This window comes from Panulirus ornatus, chromosome 2 (assembly GCF_036320965.1).
Source record: "Panulirus ornatus isolate Po-2019 chromosome 2, ASM3632096v1, whole genome shotgun sequence".
NCBI lineage: Eukaryota > Metazoa > Arthropoda > Malacostraca > Decapoda > Palinuridae > Panulirus > Panulirus ornatus.
In genome coordinates, this window is record NC_092225.1 from 11,126,088 (window position 1) to 11,143,037 (window position 16,950).

Sequence of the window (16,950 nt, forward strand, 5' to 3'; positions counted from 1 at the left end):
TTGTAATTCCTTATTTGCACTGAACGTGGAGGATGTTTACACTCGTGGGTCCCCATTCTATCTTAAGTCAGTGTCTGCAAGTATTTGTGAAAAAAAATGTGAAATTATAAATTTGGGTGTATGCTGACACGTCCGTAAAATCTCAAACCACGACTTTTAATTTGCACATGAAAATGTCGACAGATGTTCATTATCCATCGGTAGTCGAAATTAATAGTGTAGAGGATATGACAAAAACAGCATAAGGCATGATGGCTCTGGTTGGCATTCTTTTTTTTTCCGTCACCAGAGCCTCATCAGCGGTGCTGAGTCCACTTCACCCCCGGCCCGGTGAAGGGTAAATGGAATCAGTATTTCTCAGTGATCTAATTTTTCCCTCAGTTTCGCGAGGCATATAATCAACTTTGTCTACAAATTATTTATTAACAATTCCCCTAATCAAACAGATTAGTAAAAATTTCAGATATATGTGAAGTAACACTGAACAAGTTTGTAAGGGGGTTTGGATGAAAGTCTGAACACTAATATCGTGGTTAAGCAAGTTGTATGTATTTCGTAATATTGATGACCGAAACGCAGGATTCTTTCTGAAATGAAGGAAAAAGTATATATGTTTTAAAGGTAGCGCTGGCAACTTCAAAATATAGGAAAAATATCGACGCTGGCAACTGAGCCTCGTGGTGCTCCGGCTGATTCAACTTACACTCGCCGAGCAAGTCAGTCTACGCTGAGACACTGTGGAAGGCGGGAAGGCTGACGCTCCGTTGCGGGAACGTAGGTGTACTGCAATGTATGGATGATTTATCGTGCAGTTAATGAGCGGGCCTAGTGACCTAGACGCTTACCTGGATCATGTAGTTGAGTGAAAAAGTAGTGGATTTCTGTGTTGTTATGTGGGATTGGTGAAGCACATGTTTTAAAAAGTTGTTTACAGAGTACAGCTGTAGTGAAGCAAGTGAAGAGTTGGTATAAATATACGTATATTGGAGTATTGAATTACGATCACCATTAAAGCAAACCAAACACCGTCAGGATTTTTGTGCAGTTCCAGGGACAACAAGGAATGTAGAAAATCATGCAGGGGAAAGATAGTGAAACTGAACGAGCCGTGTGCCTTCAGTAGGCTACACGTGAAACCCCCAAGATGGGCGGGGAGGTTGTCGGCACCCACGGTGGTGGCTACACGCCCGTCTTGCTGTCGGCCGTGCTGGCTGTCATTATAGCTCCTTGTACAGGTAAGGTTTTGAGTACTTTTTCCAACTTTTAAATCCCCTCTTATCGATGAATTTCAGACATGCTGAAAAACGTCGGACTGGAGGCAATACCGTGTGGTTTTGTGTATTGGAAAGTCGCATAAACAGGGACGCTCAGACGTAACTCATAGTACAAGGCTCCAGAAAAGTATTGGTAGATAATGTTCTGTTTTTGTCGAATTAGACAACACGTCACTCAGCCTCTGTAGAGTATATGAACCCAGTTTAATCCCTCAGTACGGACTTTCTGTAATTTTGCTTACTCGAGACTTTTTGGCTGGATTAAACTGTAAATTTATTTTTTGTAAAGTTATTTACGTAGCGAGAGAAGTATGATATTTGATGAATGTAATCCTTCATCACCTTTAACTAGAAAGTAATTCCAGAGGACGAGGTTCTTACTCGCAAAACCCGAAATGGCACTTCACCAGGTAATGTTTTTTGTTTGTACTCGTGGCTATGTATTTCGATATTTTGAGGAATGGAAGTTTTTGAAATATGTTTTGATTATACATGCATTACTGTACTCTGTGTTCAGTGGTCATTAAGTATACAATCAAGATTTCTAAGTCTTGTTCGTTGAGCATTTGGTTCTTAAAGGGACGTTCAAGATTGATAATCGTTACCCAGTCGCTAGTAGTCGGCTATATAGTAAGAGAAATGTCGAGATATTAATGTGAATTTCAATAGTGATATAGTCATTTGATCTTTGTAATTGTTTTTGTTTTAGAGTTATTTGTGCTTAAGGGTTTCAGAATAGTTTTCCTGTGGTATGAGTTGAATATAATGGGGTTAGGTTAAATTTCACACAGTAGTGGCGCATTTTTGAATACCTTGTCGGGTGAAATGTTAATGTTATCACACCTTACTTCAGTAGTAGACATCTCCATGAGAAGACAGCGTTTAAAACTGCGGTACCCCACGAAATGATGAGGTACAGTCCCTGCTCACTCAAGGCGAACCTGACACACGACTAGTTGGCTAGTTGGCTTGACGATGGTGTACATTCACGTTAGTAACTGGACAGTGCTACAGGCTGGCTGGGGAGGGAGGAAAATACCTACACGATAAATAAGTTACGCCGTAGTAAACTTGTTAATTTAGTGTAGGTGTCTGGTTGGAGGGCCTTTGCAGAAGAGGATTTAGAATAAACCAAAAGTACTTGAAATTAATAAAAAACGTATTCAGTATATTTCAGTACACCATTGGGTACCAGGCCTTGCGTATGGTTAATTAGGATCGCGGAATGACTGATACGAATTTCGATAATTATTTAAATTCTTCGCTATTTTAATTGAGGATTTCTCGACTTATCCTATAGAAGAGTTATTGCAGTCATCGAGATTCCCGCTAATTATTATTCTGAATATCGAAGAATGGAATTTTATTTTTCTGCTCAAATTAGCTAGCTGGGTTAGAATGCACAGGGTTGGGTTAGATTAGTAGGGCTAATTTAGAAAAGATTCAGACCATAGCTAATTAGCCGATATTTTCTTTTTTTTTCATTTGAGATGAATTTGTAGTTTGTAGGAATCTCAATAATGTAACTTGTCTTCTGTAGGATAAATCAATAAGTTTAAAGATGATGTGGTGCAAGGAAATAAAAGTATTACCTTTATTACCGTAAACCTTTTACATCTTGGACAGATTCGTTTGTTAATGCTGGGCAAACAAAAAGGAACTTCTGTTTCGTTCGTTTCACTTGTAAACCGAAATTAAGGTTAGCTAACATTCGCTGACTAACGATGCTGTGAGTGGCATAGATTACATATCACAGTGGCTAGTTGACAAGACGAATTCTGGTAACTGGAAAAGATAGTGTACGAAATATTCTTCTGTGCATTTTATGATGAGATGTCTGTTGTACCTTCAGTCAGTTAATCATACTGTACTCGACTCACATTTACTTAGTTCGAATTTTTTGAGGTATTTTACTGTCGATGGCTTCAGAATTTACTCTGACATACAGGAGCTATATATATGTTACCCTAGTTTGAGTAAACGGATTATTAAAACGAACTACAATAATGGAGATCGGCGTGTTAGGCAGTAGCAGTGCAAACCGGTTGCCGGTTGAATTTCAGATAACTGGGAATCCGGTTGCATTGTTAATTCTGTGCTATCCAGCTTCATCATGGATAGGAGGTCAAAGTACTTAAGGTTTAATCAGTTACTTCACGACCAGTATATGTTTAACAATAGACTGACATTTGTGGTCAGCGGCTCTAACCTGATCATCGGTTTGATAAGTTTATGTTAGTTGAGAATTATTGGCAGAGAGGAAGAGAGAGTGAGAAAAAAAGATCGTTAAGTCTTCCATGAAGATTTGTAGTTCTTCGTTTCACTCGATGCACAACGCTAACAACCCTTGACATTGCCTGCGTACGTATGACGGCCCGTGGCAGTAAAGTTTTAAAAATTTGCTGAACATGGTCCCCGTTGGAGATATGAACGCGGATCCCTGATTTTATCGTATGAAAAGTATTATTCTATCACTGCACTTACAACGCACCTGCCTGACCGGTAATTCTTAACTACCGGTGCTACGTTACGAAGAATGCCAATCACATAAATCAGCAGAATAAGATAATCGGGGGAATCAGTGCGATGCATCGGCTGAGAAATCCATGGGAACCAGTTGTGCAGACAGTTCGATAATGCCATCTACGACATTAATGGATTTTGAGTATCACGACAGATAAACGTCGACTTGTACAAATACCTCAGTAAAGATGAAACCCTCAGGTTTTAAGTGTCCAAACGTACAGAAAGAAATCTTTTTAGTCTCCATTGTGTGAGAAAAGAAAATCGTAGTTTTTTCTTGCATTACACCACGAGGGAAGTCACCTTTGGAGAGGCTTTATCATCGTCAGTCGACGAAAGAGAGTACAATCTTGTCATAGAGCTACTCGCTTCAAAGAAGCCCATCATGATCCTGCTTGAGTGTAGTTGGTTATCGCTTTAGGTTCAGGTAGCGACGGAGGCTTCTGGCCTTATTGTCCCAGGACACCTTTCACGAAGGGATCCTAAGGTTTTATGATATAATAATAAGGATAATAATAATGATTATCGTAATAATGATAATAATAATAATAATGATAATGATAATAATAACAATGGTATTGGTAGTAAAAATGATGAGAATGATAATAGAAATAATGATATTTATGATAATTGTGATCAGATAATGATTTGATTATGCAACCATAGGACCCCTTTCATAGGGCTCCCTCAGCTTTAAGGCTGCGCTTCAATCAGGAGCAAGGGAATGGTAAATATATATAGATATATAAGGCAAAGCGAATGATGGTACAATTCAGTAAGGTTAAACTCTCGTCAAATGAATAGTTATTTGTAACGTTGTCTTTGAAACGGAGAATTGAAATGTCACATTAACTTAACAAAGACCATAGGCACTGGAAACGTCTGAAATAATTCATTTTTGTCCTTTGGAATGCAGATGAAATCGAAATATATGAATATAGACTCGCGGAAAACCTTGAAAAGCATGATATCCAGTCTCTATTCACAAAAATGTATTAACTATAGGCATAAGAGGGATGGTTTGCTTTGTGATATGTCACCACTCCGGTTATGTACAGTAAGGCAAAGCAGTGTAACTTCAGCTCACGATGCCTGTCTTCAGGATTAGAACTTAATCATCCAACATATGAAAGATTCTTGGTCCTGCTGACCAGGGGACTCAAAGAACTTAGATCATCGTAAGAGCAACCAAGCAATTTTTGTTTTAGATTAGGGGAAATCAGTTGATGTTTGCTGATGGCACAGCTCTGATGGCGGATTAGAGTGAGAAACTGCGGAAGCATGTCTCAATTTGGGAGTGCTTGAAAAAAGAAAATCGAAAAATATGTGAATAAAAGTGATGTAATTTAGTTCAGCAGCGAAGAGAGAGAAGTTATTTGGAGTGTGGGTTTGAATACAGAGAACGTGAAAGAAGTTGTTTTAGATACTGTACCTGGGAGTGGTTAAGACATTAGATGGAAACATGGGAGCTCAAGTAAGCCACCTAGATAGGATGTATGAGGGAGTTATGATCCTGGATGCAGTGAGTCTTTGGAAAGTGAGGTCACTGTATCTGAGGAGAGAGATGGTTATGTTTGATGGTATACTCCTCCCGACGGTGTTGTATGGATGCGAGCCGTGGCCCTTAGATAAATAAGTACGGAGGAAGTTGGATGTGAATACCTGGTGAAGGCTTTGGAGGTCTTACCCCCACAACCGTGGCTAGCCCAAGATGTTGAACTGGGTCGTTGGTCGACCAAGCTGTCGGAAGCCGTAGCCTTAAGGCCCATTTATCCCTCACAGCCTAGCTGGTCTGGTATACTCTGTAGGTACTTGTCCAGTATACTCTTAGATTTCTCTGTTGAGCTTCCCATGCTGTTCTTGATTATAGCCTGACCAGGGGATGAAGAGTCTTGGACCTGAGATGTTAAAGATGCTCCCTCTTATTGTGCATATCGCACCTCTGGGTTTCAGAAGTAGAATTTCAGTCTTCCATACGTTGGAAATGAAATGCTCGTGGACTGTATGTGGTATAAGATATGATATGGTAAGGCAGATATGTGGTAGTGAGGAGAGTATTGTTAAGAAAGCTAAACAGAGTGTACTGAAATGGTTTGTACATGAGAAGAGGATGAGTGGAGAGAGGCTGACAAAGAGAGTATAAGAGGTGTATGTGGATGGAGCATGGAGAATAGGGACACCGCGGATGAGATAGAAGGACGGAATGAAATATACTTCTGAGTGATCGAGGCCCGAGGCACGTGTTAGACGTGCATGGGATATATATATATATATATATATATATATATATATATATATATATATATATATATATATATATATTTTTTTTTTTTTTTTTTTTTTTTTTCATACAATTCGCCATTTCCCGTGTCAGCGTGGTAGCGCCAAATACAGAGGACTGAGCCTTTAAGGGAATATCCTCACTTGGCCCCCTTCTCTGCTCCATTTTTTGGAAAAACGAGAGGGGGGGGGGGATTTCCAGCCCCCCGCTCCCTCTCCTTTAAGTCGCCTTCGACACGCAGGGAATATATACTTTAACACTTTGTTAAAGACTAATGCATATTTAATACTCTTTTTTTTTTTTTCAATTTTTCTCACCACACGTTTTGCTTCATCAAATGAAGTGTGAAGTAGATATCCTATATTAATTTCATACTAATATGATACATTTGAATCGTACTTTTTCTGATAAATAAAAACGTGCAGTGAGAAAAACTGAAAAACAAACAAAGCTAGTGAGTGTTAAATATGCATTGGACTACTTTAACAGTGCATTAAAGAAAATATTCCTGCTGCTAACACGAATACACACACACACACACACGCACATATATATATATATATATATATATATATATATATATATATATATATATATATATATTTTTTTTTTTTTTTTTTTTTTCATACTATTTGCCATTTCCCGCGTTAGCGAGGTAGCATTAAGAACAGAGAACTGGGCCTTAGAGAGAATATCCTCACCTGACCCCCTTCTCTGTTCCTTCTTTTGGAAAATTAAAAAAAAACAAGAAAGGGGAGGATTTCCAGCCACCCGCTCCCTCCCCTTTTAGTCGCCTTCTACGACACGCAGGGAATACGTGGGAAGTATTCTTTCTCCCCTATCCCCAGGGATATATATATATATATATATATATATATATATATATATATTACGTCGACTTACAAGGCTTGTCTCAACCGTCTGACTTGAGTCAAGCTGCAATATTGCTTCTCTGATCAGTCAGACTGTTTGATGCTGAGGCCCAAAGGCTTGACCGGGTACACTCGTAGATATTTGTCAAGGGCTTTCTTGTATATATCATGCACAGACTCTTACTGGATTGCATGTCAGTTTTATATATATTGTTTAACTTGAGCTGTTGGTGATTTGTTGTTACCTGGAGCGATGCATCAAACGTATTATCTAATGTTAGTATATTATATTAACGTGTTAGAAGACGGTAAGAGCTGGAGATGGTACGGCAATGTCTCTCTGCATGAGTTGAACGTTGGGTTTGAGGACTGAAATGGCCGACCGTTTCCTGTCTTAACTGGATTGCTTTCGGATGATTAATGTTTGATTTGTCTGATGTTTAGGGATCCGGTTTTCTAATCGCGAGTCGTAAATTCTTGAAAGAAACGACTTTTTTTCTTTAGGGAATCGTGTAGTTTCCGAGGTATAGAGCAATGTTGCTGTCTTAGTTTTCTTTATTAGTGGGTCACGTCACACTCGATAAAACGCTACTTTAAAAGAACAACAATTGTAGGCCGACTGGTTGTGCAGGTCATATCCACATATCGCACTCTTAGCAGTACATGAAGTGATTCATCCCATCTGAAAACTTTAGCTCAGCCGCATGTTTATTGATTTCATGGATAGATGAGACTCATGGTTTTTCGGTTTTCATTAAGGCATCATAGTTATGTCTCTCATGCTTTGGTTGTACGAGAATAGACAGCAAGACGTCGTGAAAATAATACTGAAATGGGAGAGGACATGAAGTCTTTAATCCTTTTATATTGTACTTGAATTCTTATCATTTTTCTTTTTCCTTGCATGAGATTCCTAGGACCCTATTGTTTTTTCTTGTAACGCGCTTTATATATTTCTTCATATACTTTTGTTAACTACCACTACCAATATACATCATTGGTTTTATACGTAATTTGTCATGGAGACAATAGACTCATTACTTGATGTTGCGCCTCGTCAATTGTCTTGTTAGACCCATATTTTCAAGTCTGTCTTCTTTTTTGTATGTTAATCCAGCTTTGTCCTGAACTCGGCCTTGTACTTCCCCATAGCATTTTCTTCAGGTCAGATGTATTTCAGGTTTATCCTTTGCCTAGTCCTCTTGCGAACCATTATCACGTCCGTCTTTTTCTTGCTCGCTATTTATCATAGGCTCCCTCAGCTCTGACTTATCTTTCTCTAGCCATTTCCTTCCTCATTATAATTTCCACGGAAAGCTTAGCCAATCTGTCGTTCACCAGCTGCACCCACTCTCTCCTAGGTCATTCCATTCCTTTAACACAGACCTGCTTCATGGAGTGTTACCTATAGACGTAATCATGTGAACCCATCAAGGAGCCTATTTTCACCCAGGTCTCCGCCAGCCTGGTCAACACTGCACGTAAACTCAATTCAGGTTTTTACACCGTTATCACCGCCACCAGGATGATGCATGGGTATTTATTCAGATTTTGAGAATGAAGCGTTTTGCCCGGCAGATTGGCATGTCCATTATCTTGGAAATATACCTGTTCTTTTTTTTTTATGGTCCCGGTAATAAAGTTTGACCCCCAACTAGACGGTGAGTCCTCCTCATCCATATTCAGCACCTCGAATTTGGTATTAATTGCAGTTCATTTATATGTCCTTATCATAATGAAGGAGGCATTAAATTAATCGATCTTATCGCACCTCAGTAGCATACGCTAACACGGGTGCACACGGCTGGCTCATTAAGGTAGTCTTGGTGGGGGCCTGTCGTGGTGGTGGGGGGTGAGGGAAGTTGCACCTTTGTCGTTTCTTTGTTCTGTTGAGAAAATAACTTTTCTTGGAGAAGAACATCATGACTCATATATATATATATATATATATATATATATATATATATATATATATATATATATATATAAATATATATATAATTTTTTCTTTTTATTTTTTCCTTTTTCCAGTGTTGTCTCACTGGGTTACGAGTGGCGGCGGGTGCGCGGTGTATGTGTTGTTACTTTGGGTTTCTTTGGTCAAAAGCCCTGAAGAATGTTTATCTCTCGGAGTGTCAGTGAATACGTTTATAGAAGTTTGTGAAAATATGTTGGCTGTTCCCTTTCCCTCATATATATATATATATATATATATATATATATATATATATATATATATATATATATATATATATATATATATTTATTCATTTATTATTTATTTATTTATTTTGCTTTGTCGCTGTCTCCCGCGTTAGCGAGATAGCGCAAGGAAACAGACGAAAGAATGGCCCAACCCACCCACATACACATGCATATACATACACGTCCACACACGCAAATATACATACCTATACATCTCAATGTACACATATATATACGCACACAGACATATACATATATACACATGTACATAATTCATACTGTCTGCCCTTATTCATTCCCATCGCCACCTCGCCACACATGTATTAACAACCCCTTCCCCCCTCATGTGTGCGAGTTAGTGCTAGGAAAAGCCAAAAAAGGCCCCATTCGTTCACACTCAGTCTCTAGCTGTCATGTAAAAATGCACCGAAACCACAGCTCCCTTTCCACATCCAGGCCCCACAGAACTTTCCATGGTTTACCCCAGACGCTTCACATGCCCTGGTTCAATCCATTGACAGCACGTCGGTCCCGGTATACCACATCGTTCCAATTCACTCTATTCCTTGCACGCCTTTCACCCCCCTGCATGTTCAGGCCCCGATTACTCAAAATCTTTTTCACTCCATCTTTCCTCCTCCAATTTGGTCTCCCACTTCTCCTAGTTCCCTCCACCTCTGACACATATATCCTCTTTGTCAATCTTTCCTCACTCATTTTCTCCATGTGACCAAACCATTTCAAAACACCCTCTTCTGCTCTCTCAACCACACTCTTTTTATTACCACACATTTCTGTTACCCTATTATCACTTACTCGATCAAACCACCTCACACCACATATTGTCCTCAAACATCTTATTTCCAGCACATCCAACCTCCTGCGCACAACTCTATCCATAGCCCACGCCTCGCAGCCATACAACATTGTTGGAACCACTATTCCTTCAAACATACCCATTTTTGCTTTCGGAGATAATGTTCTCGACTTCCACATACTCTTCAAGGCTCCCAGAATTTTCGCCCCCTCCCCCATCCTATGATTCAATTCCGCTTCCATGGTTCCAGGGGAGATACAAGACTGATATATTTCTTTCTTGTATCCCCCCTGGTGATGTGTTTATTACACGAAAGTGCACTTGGGAACTTATCGTGTTTCATTTTCCCCGTGGACTCATAGGAATATATATATATATATATATATATATATATATATATATATATATATATATATATATATATATATATATAACATCAACAACAATGAATCTTGTCTTATGGGACGGTGTACTGAGTAGGATGAGGTAGAAAAGTGCCACAGTCATCTAGTTTTAAGGACGTCTCGAGACGTGCTCAGATCATCAGCGTCTGCAACTGTAGTAGATTACCGGTAGGCGACTGAAAGCGTTAAGCACTTATCACACCTCCAGTCCCATAAACATGTATAAGATTAAAGCAATATAAACGTCAGGTTCCTTCCATGACAGAACGAGACAACTGCTGAAGAATGTACAGTTTTGTAGGGGATGAATAATCACCTATAACTGTAAATATGGATTCCATTGCTTGATGTTCAACTTCATAAGTGTATCTAGAAGTATTTACGAAATCATCCCGAACTGGTTGGATGATCATTGCTTCTGTAGTGATATCTGACTCCTGAAAAACTCGGATATTTTAAATGACCATTAGTGCGTGCTTATATACCAAGGTGGTGATCGACTCACTTTAAATTGGAGCTTTGAGCTACCAATATATATTCAGCAGAGCAGCCTGAACACCTATGATTTCGTACAATCATTGGTATAAGAGCAAAGGGTACCACTTTATTATGTTCAGAGAACGAGTTAATCAAGAAGTTATTAGTAAAAAAAAGTGCATTCAAAACCAATTTGAGGATAAGAGTTCCTTATGGCACAATTTTGGTTTATTCCGTAATCACAATCACTCAATTGAGCATAATATGGAAATTTTTACTTATTTCCTTGGGTGCAGTATAGCTGGGGATAGCAGGTTGATATAAGTCATTTCGAAACTGTTTATTGTTTTATTTGAAAAAGATATGGTGGATGTGAATTGGTTCTGTCTGGAGAGCGTACCGGTCGATAACACATCTATTCAGATTTCACATCCTTTGCCGTTTATTATATATATAGTATTATATCCTTTTCATGTAATAGTTCACAATCACCTTATCTGTTTTAACATAATGTTGAGTGATTTCTAAATAGTAAATATCAACCTGCTTACCCCATCTATCATTTAGCCAAGGAAGTCAGATAAGTCAGCTGTCCATATCATGATTATATAAGTGGTAACATAAAGGAGTTAAAGTAAATTTTATCCTCAAATTGACTCGATTTATTCTTAACAGCTTTTCAATTAACTCATTCTTTAAGCATAAAGAGAAGATGGCCTCTGGCCTCACACCAGTGATTGCATATCATCATTGGTATAGCTCAAAGCTCGAGTTCAGAGTGAGAGTAGATCAGCAATACCGTTGTGTATCCTCTCACACTAATTCAGTGTTGAAAGAGCTGAGTCTTTCAGCTGTTAGAGATCACTGCAGAAGCGGTGATCATCAACTAATTAGAGAGGCTTTTGTATTCATTTCTAGGTTTACTGATATAATTGAACTTGGAACAGTGGAATCTGTACTTACGTTGAATAGAAAAAAAAACAGACCTAAGTGATAATTCATCCTGTGCAAAAGTATTTATTGTTCAGTAATGGTCTTGATCCTTTATGGAGGAGAGACTCAGAAGTTTATATTGTTTTAATCCATTTAAGAAAATTCCTGTTTCAGGCTTTTATAGCTTTGTATTGTGACTGCATATATTTATTTTATTATATATGTTTATGTAAACTCCAGATATGATATGTTTTAATGTTTTCGAATGTCAGCTAATAAACCGTATTTGTAAGTCCAGATTCTGATGATGTGAATATATATATATATATCGAAACTCAATTAAAACAGGATGATTGTGGCGCCTATCTCTATCTTCCCGCTCGAATTTAAGCCTTCATTAACTTTTTTTTTTATTAGTTTGTATAATTACGTTACTGTGTTAGGAGAATAGATTACCCCGGGCTAGGTTGAAGGAACCAACGTCATGCCTTAGAGAGCTAGTAGGTACCAAGGCCAAGACTTAGATCGAGATATTAGGTACCAACATTAGTCTTCAGTTTAGATGATAGGTATCTGCAGCCTCAGACCTCAGCTGATTTAGTTAGGCTGAGATAGTAGACGTCAGTACTAAGCTGAGGATAGATATCCGTACGTCAGGCCTCAGTTGAGGTAGTAGATAATGGTCCTAGAACTTAGTTGAGACATTGGACAGTAATACAGCAAACATCCACATAAGGACTTGGTTGAAGCGAATGACATCAGATGAACTCCTGCTGACGTGTTCTGAAGTCGTCTGCCTCATCTGCTCGATCTAGGACCAGGCCGTTGTGTTGCCAGTGGACCGCCGTAACCACGCCATCGAGCCTAATCTGATACACTTTGTTGGTACTTTTCGAGACTTTTTTTTTTTAGTTTCCCTAATGAAGGGTTAACCCATAGTGTTTCTCATATCTCCAGCCAATGTTGTAAACTATTATGGGCCTCGAAAATTTGAATTATTCTGTCTCTTATAAGGTCCTTATTACACTTTATTATGAAGTCCTTATCGCAGCTTCTGTGTTCTAGGTAATATTTTTGTGAATCAGTTGTGCCATTAAGGAGCTCTTTGCGAATAAAGGCAAGGAACCATGTCTTCAGGGTTCTCCAGAATTAGATCATGGTATATCTTGACGCTTGGCACACAACAGAAATACATATTACTACAAGCAGACTCTCAAAACTAGGTTTAGCTAGGATGGTAGACACCAAGGCCTTAGTGAGGCAGTTGACGCCAATACCAGAATTCGAAGTGAGGCAGCAGACACTCTTCCTAGAATCTAGCAGCGACGATACGCACTTGAAGTCATGCTCAGATTAGGCAGTAGCCACCAGAGTACCTGGTGAATACCTGATGAAGTCCACATCCCCACAGCCCGGGATAGGCCCAGCTTCTGGACTGGGTCGTTGGTCGACCAAGCTGTTGGAAGCAGCAGCCCTCAGGCCCCATACATCCACAGCCTGGCTGGTCTGGAACATATTGTAAGCACTTGCCCAGCACACTTTTGAACTTCTCTACTGCGCATCATATGGTGTTTCTGATGATAGCTGAACTGAGGCAGTAGATTGACTTCAGCACTAGAATTCGGCTGGGGCAGTATACTGAAATAACAGACATCAGCACCAAAATTCAGCTGATGAAGTTGACACACCAGAGCGTGTTTAAGGCAATAGGGACCAGCATCAAAGCCCATCTCAATCAGTAGACATCGACATCAGAGATCAACTAAATCGGTCGACACGAGTATGAACCCTCAGATGTCGGAGTATGTACCAGCACCAGTGCTCATCTGTGCCAGTAGACACACAAGATCGCATTTCAACCAATAGACACATTGAACAGAAGCAGAAGCAATAGGTAACAGCACAAGAGCATAGTTGAGTCAATCTGTGGGGATGGGCTCGTCTCGTTATAAATGACGAGACAGGTTCGTCCTCGTCATACTTGATGGGGTACTGTCATCATCCTTGACTAGAGTTCCTTCGTCCCGTCATTCTTTGTATAAGCCGGGGCCGTAATTCTTGCTGGGGCATTGTGGTTCTGTGGTATTTGATGAGGTAGCGTGATCTTGTGATGCTTGATTGGACCGTCTCTTCTCGTCGTACTAGTGGTATGCTGGTGCCATGATATCTGCACCAGTCAGCACTACATTCACAGTCCAGCGGAGTCGATCGTCGTTATTACGTGCGCTGAGTTGCGCACCATCAGTTTCCCCATCGAGGTGGGGTCGTGTTTGTCTTCAGCACCTCCAAACAGGTGTGGGAGCGAGTGCTATAGCATCAGGCCTCGGCTCAGGCAAGCAGCACCAGCAAACAGAACCAACATGGTTGCTAGGCTTCCCGTAATCCGACTCTTCTTCCAGCCGCGATGAATAAATACACTTCATCCTTATTCATGGTCAACGTCAAGATGGTTGTCTAATGATTTATTATAATAAACTCGTTGACTGAGACTGATTGGCCGAGTGGCGCCAGTCTGATTCGTTTTACTGTACTAAGGAGCGTGTCTGATGGGGGTAACGTGTGGGCAAATGTCGGGCTCTGAGTGGCTGTGTTGTCCGTCAGGTATCGATTGACCACGTACCACTGCCTGATTGGTTGCTGTGTATACTGTGAACATCATGTTTAAGGCTGTGGTTTCTTATCTGATAAGCAGCCATTGTCCATATTGGTAATGATTCCGTTTGCTGATTGTTGGTAATCGCGACAGACTGGCGAACCTGGTGCCTGATATGAGTCGCTTTTGTTTTCAGAACTGTTTAGACTTGGTTCCGGGCGGTGGCTAGATGTAGCGGGCGAGCTCGACGGTTCTTGTGTGTGTGGTAAGAATAATATTGACCGAGTTGCGATTGTGATCAGAGGAGCTGCAGGCGAGGGCTCGATATAAGGTGACGCCAGAATCGACTCGTGTCGCGACTGTGACACACACACACACACACACACACACACACACACACACAAAACGCAGACCTGCTCGATAAGACGAGAACTCCCTTCTCAGTTAATCGAGACCGATGGGCTTGGCCAGAACGACCCCTGATAACAATCTGGAATGGTGGGCTGCACTTTTCGGACGCCTAAGTGTTTTTTTTCCTATCTGTTTCGCACAGATGAACTCTGATTAAAATTAATGAATTGCCAGTTTCATTAATTGGCCAGACACAAAGGACTCAATTATTTTCGTAAATGATTTCAAGGTTCATGTTCAGGTATGTTACTCCATGCCAGATTGGGATCATTTTTAGTGCCGTGAAAGTGAGATTGGCGTATGTGTATACGCTTGTCCAGGCCAACAAAGGCTTAGCACTGTACTTATTTGGTTGTGTGAGTGTTGTGTTGTATACAGACTTGGCAAGGTTGAGGTCAAGATGTGTAGAGTCTTGACAATGGGGAGGTCAGGATGTCTACAGTCGTGGCTAATTAATTAAGGTCAGTATGATTACAAACAAAGTAAGGTTAAGGCTAGAATGCGCAGTTATGGTTAGAATAAGGTCGGGATGCGTTCACTGTTGGTTAGGATGTTTACAACCTTGCCAAGATTTGGATCACTGTGTGAACAATCGTGACCCAGTTCAGGTTGAGATGTGTGCAATCATCGCAAGGTTAAGGTTGCTTCTTTACCTTCTGTGTCAGTTAAAGAGCGAAGTGTTCATGGTCTCTGCCAGATTAAGAGGATGTTTACAGTCTTTGTGTTACATCTTGCATCGATTTGGAAGACTCGTCTGTATCTACCTTTGAATACTAAAGAGATTAACGAAAGTACGATTATAAGGCAGAAACGCCCTTTAAGGAAGCTGATGTGGGCAGTTTAGGGTTGGGTTGCTTGCAGAAGTTGCTGGATGAAAGGTCTGTTTGTTGACATTAATGTTGAGGTTAAGGGTTTGTATACAGTCATGTCCTGCTCAGACTGGATTGTTTACTTGTCCAGGATAGAATGGGGCTGTGGACACGCCCTGGTTTTGTTAAGGTTTGGATGTGCACGTTCTCAGACTTTCACAGGCTGCTCTATTTACAGATCTTGGCGTGATTAAGTGACGGATATAGATACCTAAGGCGAAGATAAGGTTGAATAGAAAACACACTTACTTTATTTTCACCAGGCCTTATCATTCTCGGAATGTGATTAGGCTTGGCGTGGTCAGGGTGAGCATGTGTATATCCGCTACGTTTAAAAGTTCAAGGTGAGGCATAATTCTTTCGTGGTTAAAGTCGTCTTGATTACGAGCTAGGGCCTTCTAGGCATGCTTACAATCTAGACCTTGTGTGAATCCTGCCTCTGAAATCCAAAGGTGCTGTATGCGCAAAAAGAAAGAATATCTTGAGCAACCGGGACCTAAGACTCATCAACAATATGCCTGCAATCATCGAAAACACCATTGGAAGGACGTCGGAGAAGTTGAGAGTGCTCTGGATGAGGATTTACAAAGTGCACCAGACCAGTCAGGCTGTGGAAGGTACCTAGGGCCTGGGGGCTGCGTCTTCCAGCTGCTTGGTTGACCAACGACTCAAGCCAGCAGGCTCAGGAAGTTGGGGATGAAGACCTCCGAAGATTTTAGCTGGCACTCATCAGATATTTACCAGGTTTGGATGTGTATGGTGTAGTATTGGCCAACTTAATAGAAGGTACATCCATTTCTCGCCAACTTAGCAGGGCCTTCCCAGAGAATGTAACGCTACCGTTCTTCTTGTGTAACCATGTTAAATTTCAATGTCATGGTTTTTAGTATGAAAATAATCAGATTTTTAGAAGTTAAGTTGTGTATTCAAGAGATTAGGTTCCACTAAATGACTTCCAAGAGCGACTGAAAAAAGTAGATAAGCCTTAACTTTTGGAGAGGAAACCCCCATTTGGACATCCCACTTCCAACATTTATGGCTGCTTAAGTGTTGGCCCGGCAAATGTCACAGTATTCAGAGTTTTAGCCTAGTTAAGCTTATGTATATACAGTTTGTCCTGACTTAGCACATATAGACCTAATTATGGTCAGTGTGTTCAGTCTTGAACTGCTTAAGGTCGATATATGCAGAGGCTTGGTTGAGATCGGTATGTGTATAGATGTGGCTTGATAAAAGTTGGCATGTGTTCAGGCTTGACGTGGCTAAGGTCAGTATATGTACGTTGAGATTG

At 40.3% G+C, this 16,950-nt stretch overlaps 1 protein-coding gene across 3 annotated transcripts in view; it reads left to right on the plus strand.

Annotated features, from left to right (window-relative positions):
- Positions 1-719: 719 nt before the first annotated feature.
- Positions 720-16,950, plus strand: part of LOC139753425 (protein sax-3-like) — a 666,847-nt gene continuing 650,616 nt past the window's right edge. For 2 of the 3 annotated variants that reach the window (XM_071669920.1, XM_071669931.1), the window contains exon 1: positions 726-1,235. In XM_071669920.1, the coding sequence (XP_071526021.1) occupies positions 1,145-1,235 (91 nt within the window). In that variant the 5' untranslated portion in view covers positions 726-1,144. Of the gene's footprint in view, positions 1,236-16,950 lie in introns of all 3 variants that reach the window. The other variant, XM_071669912.1, reaches the window with a different exon arrangement.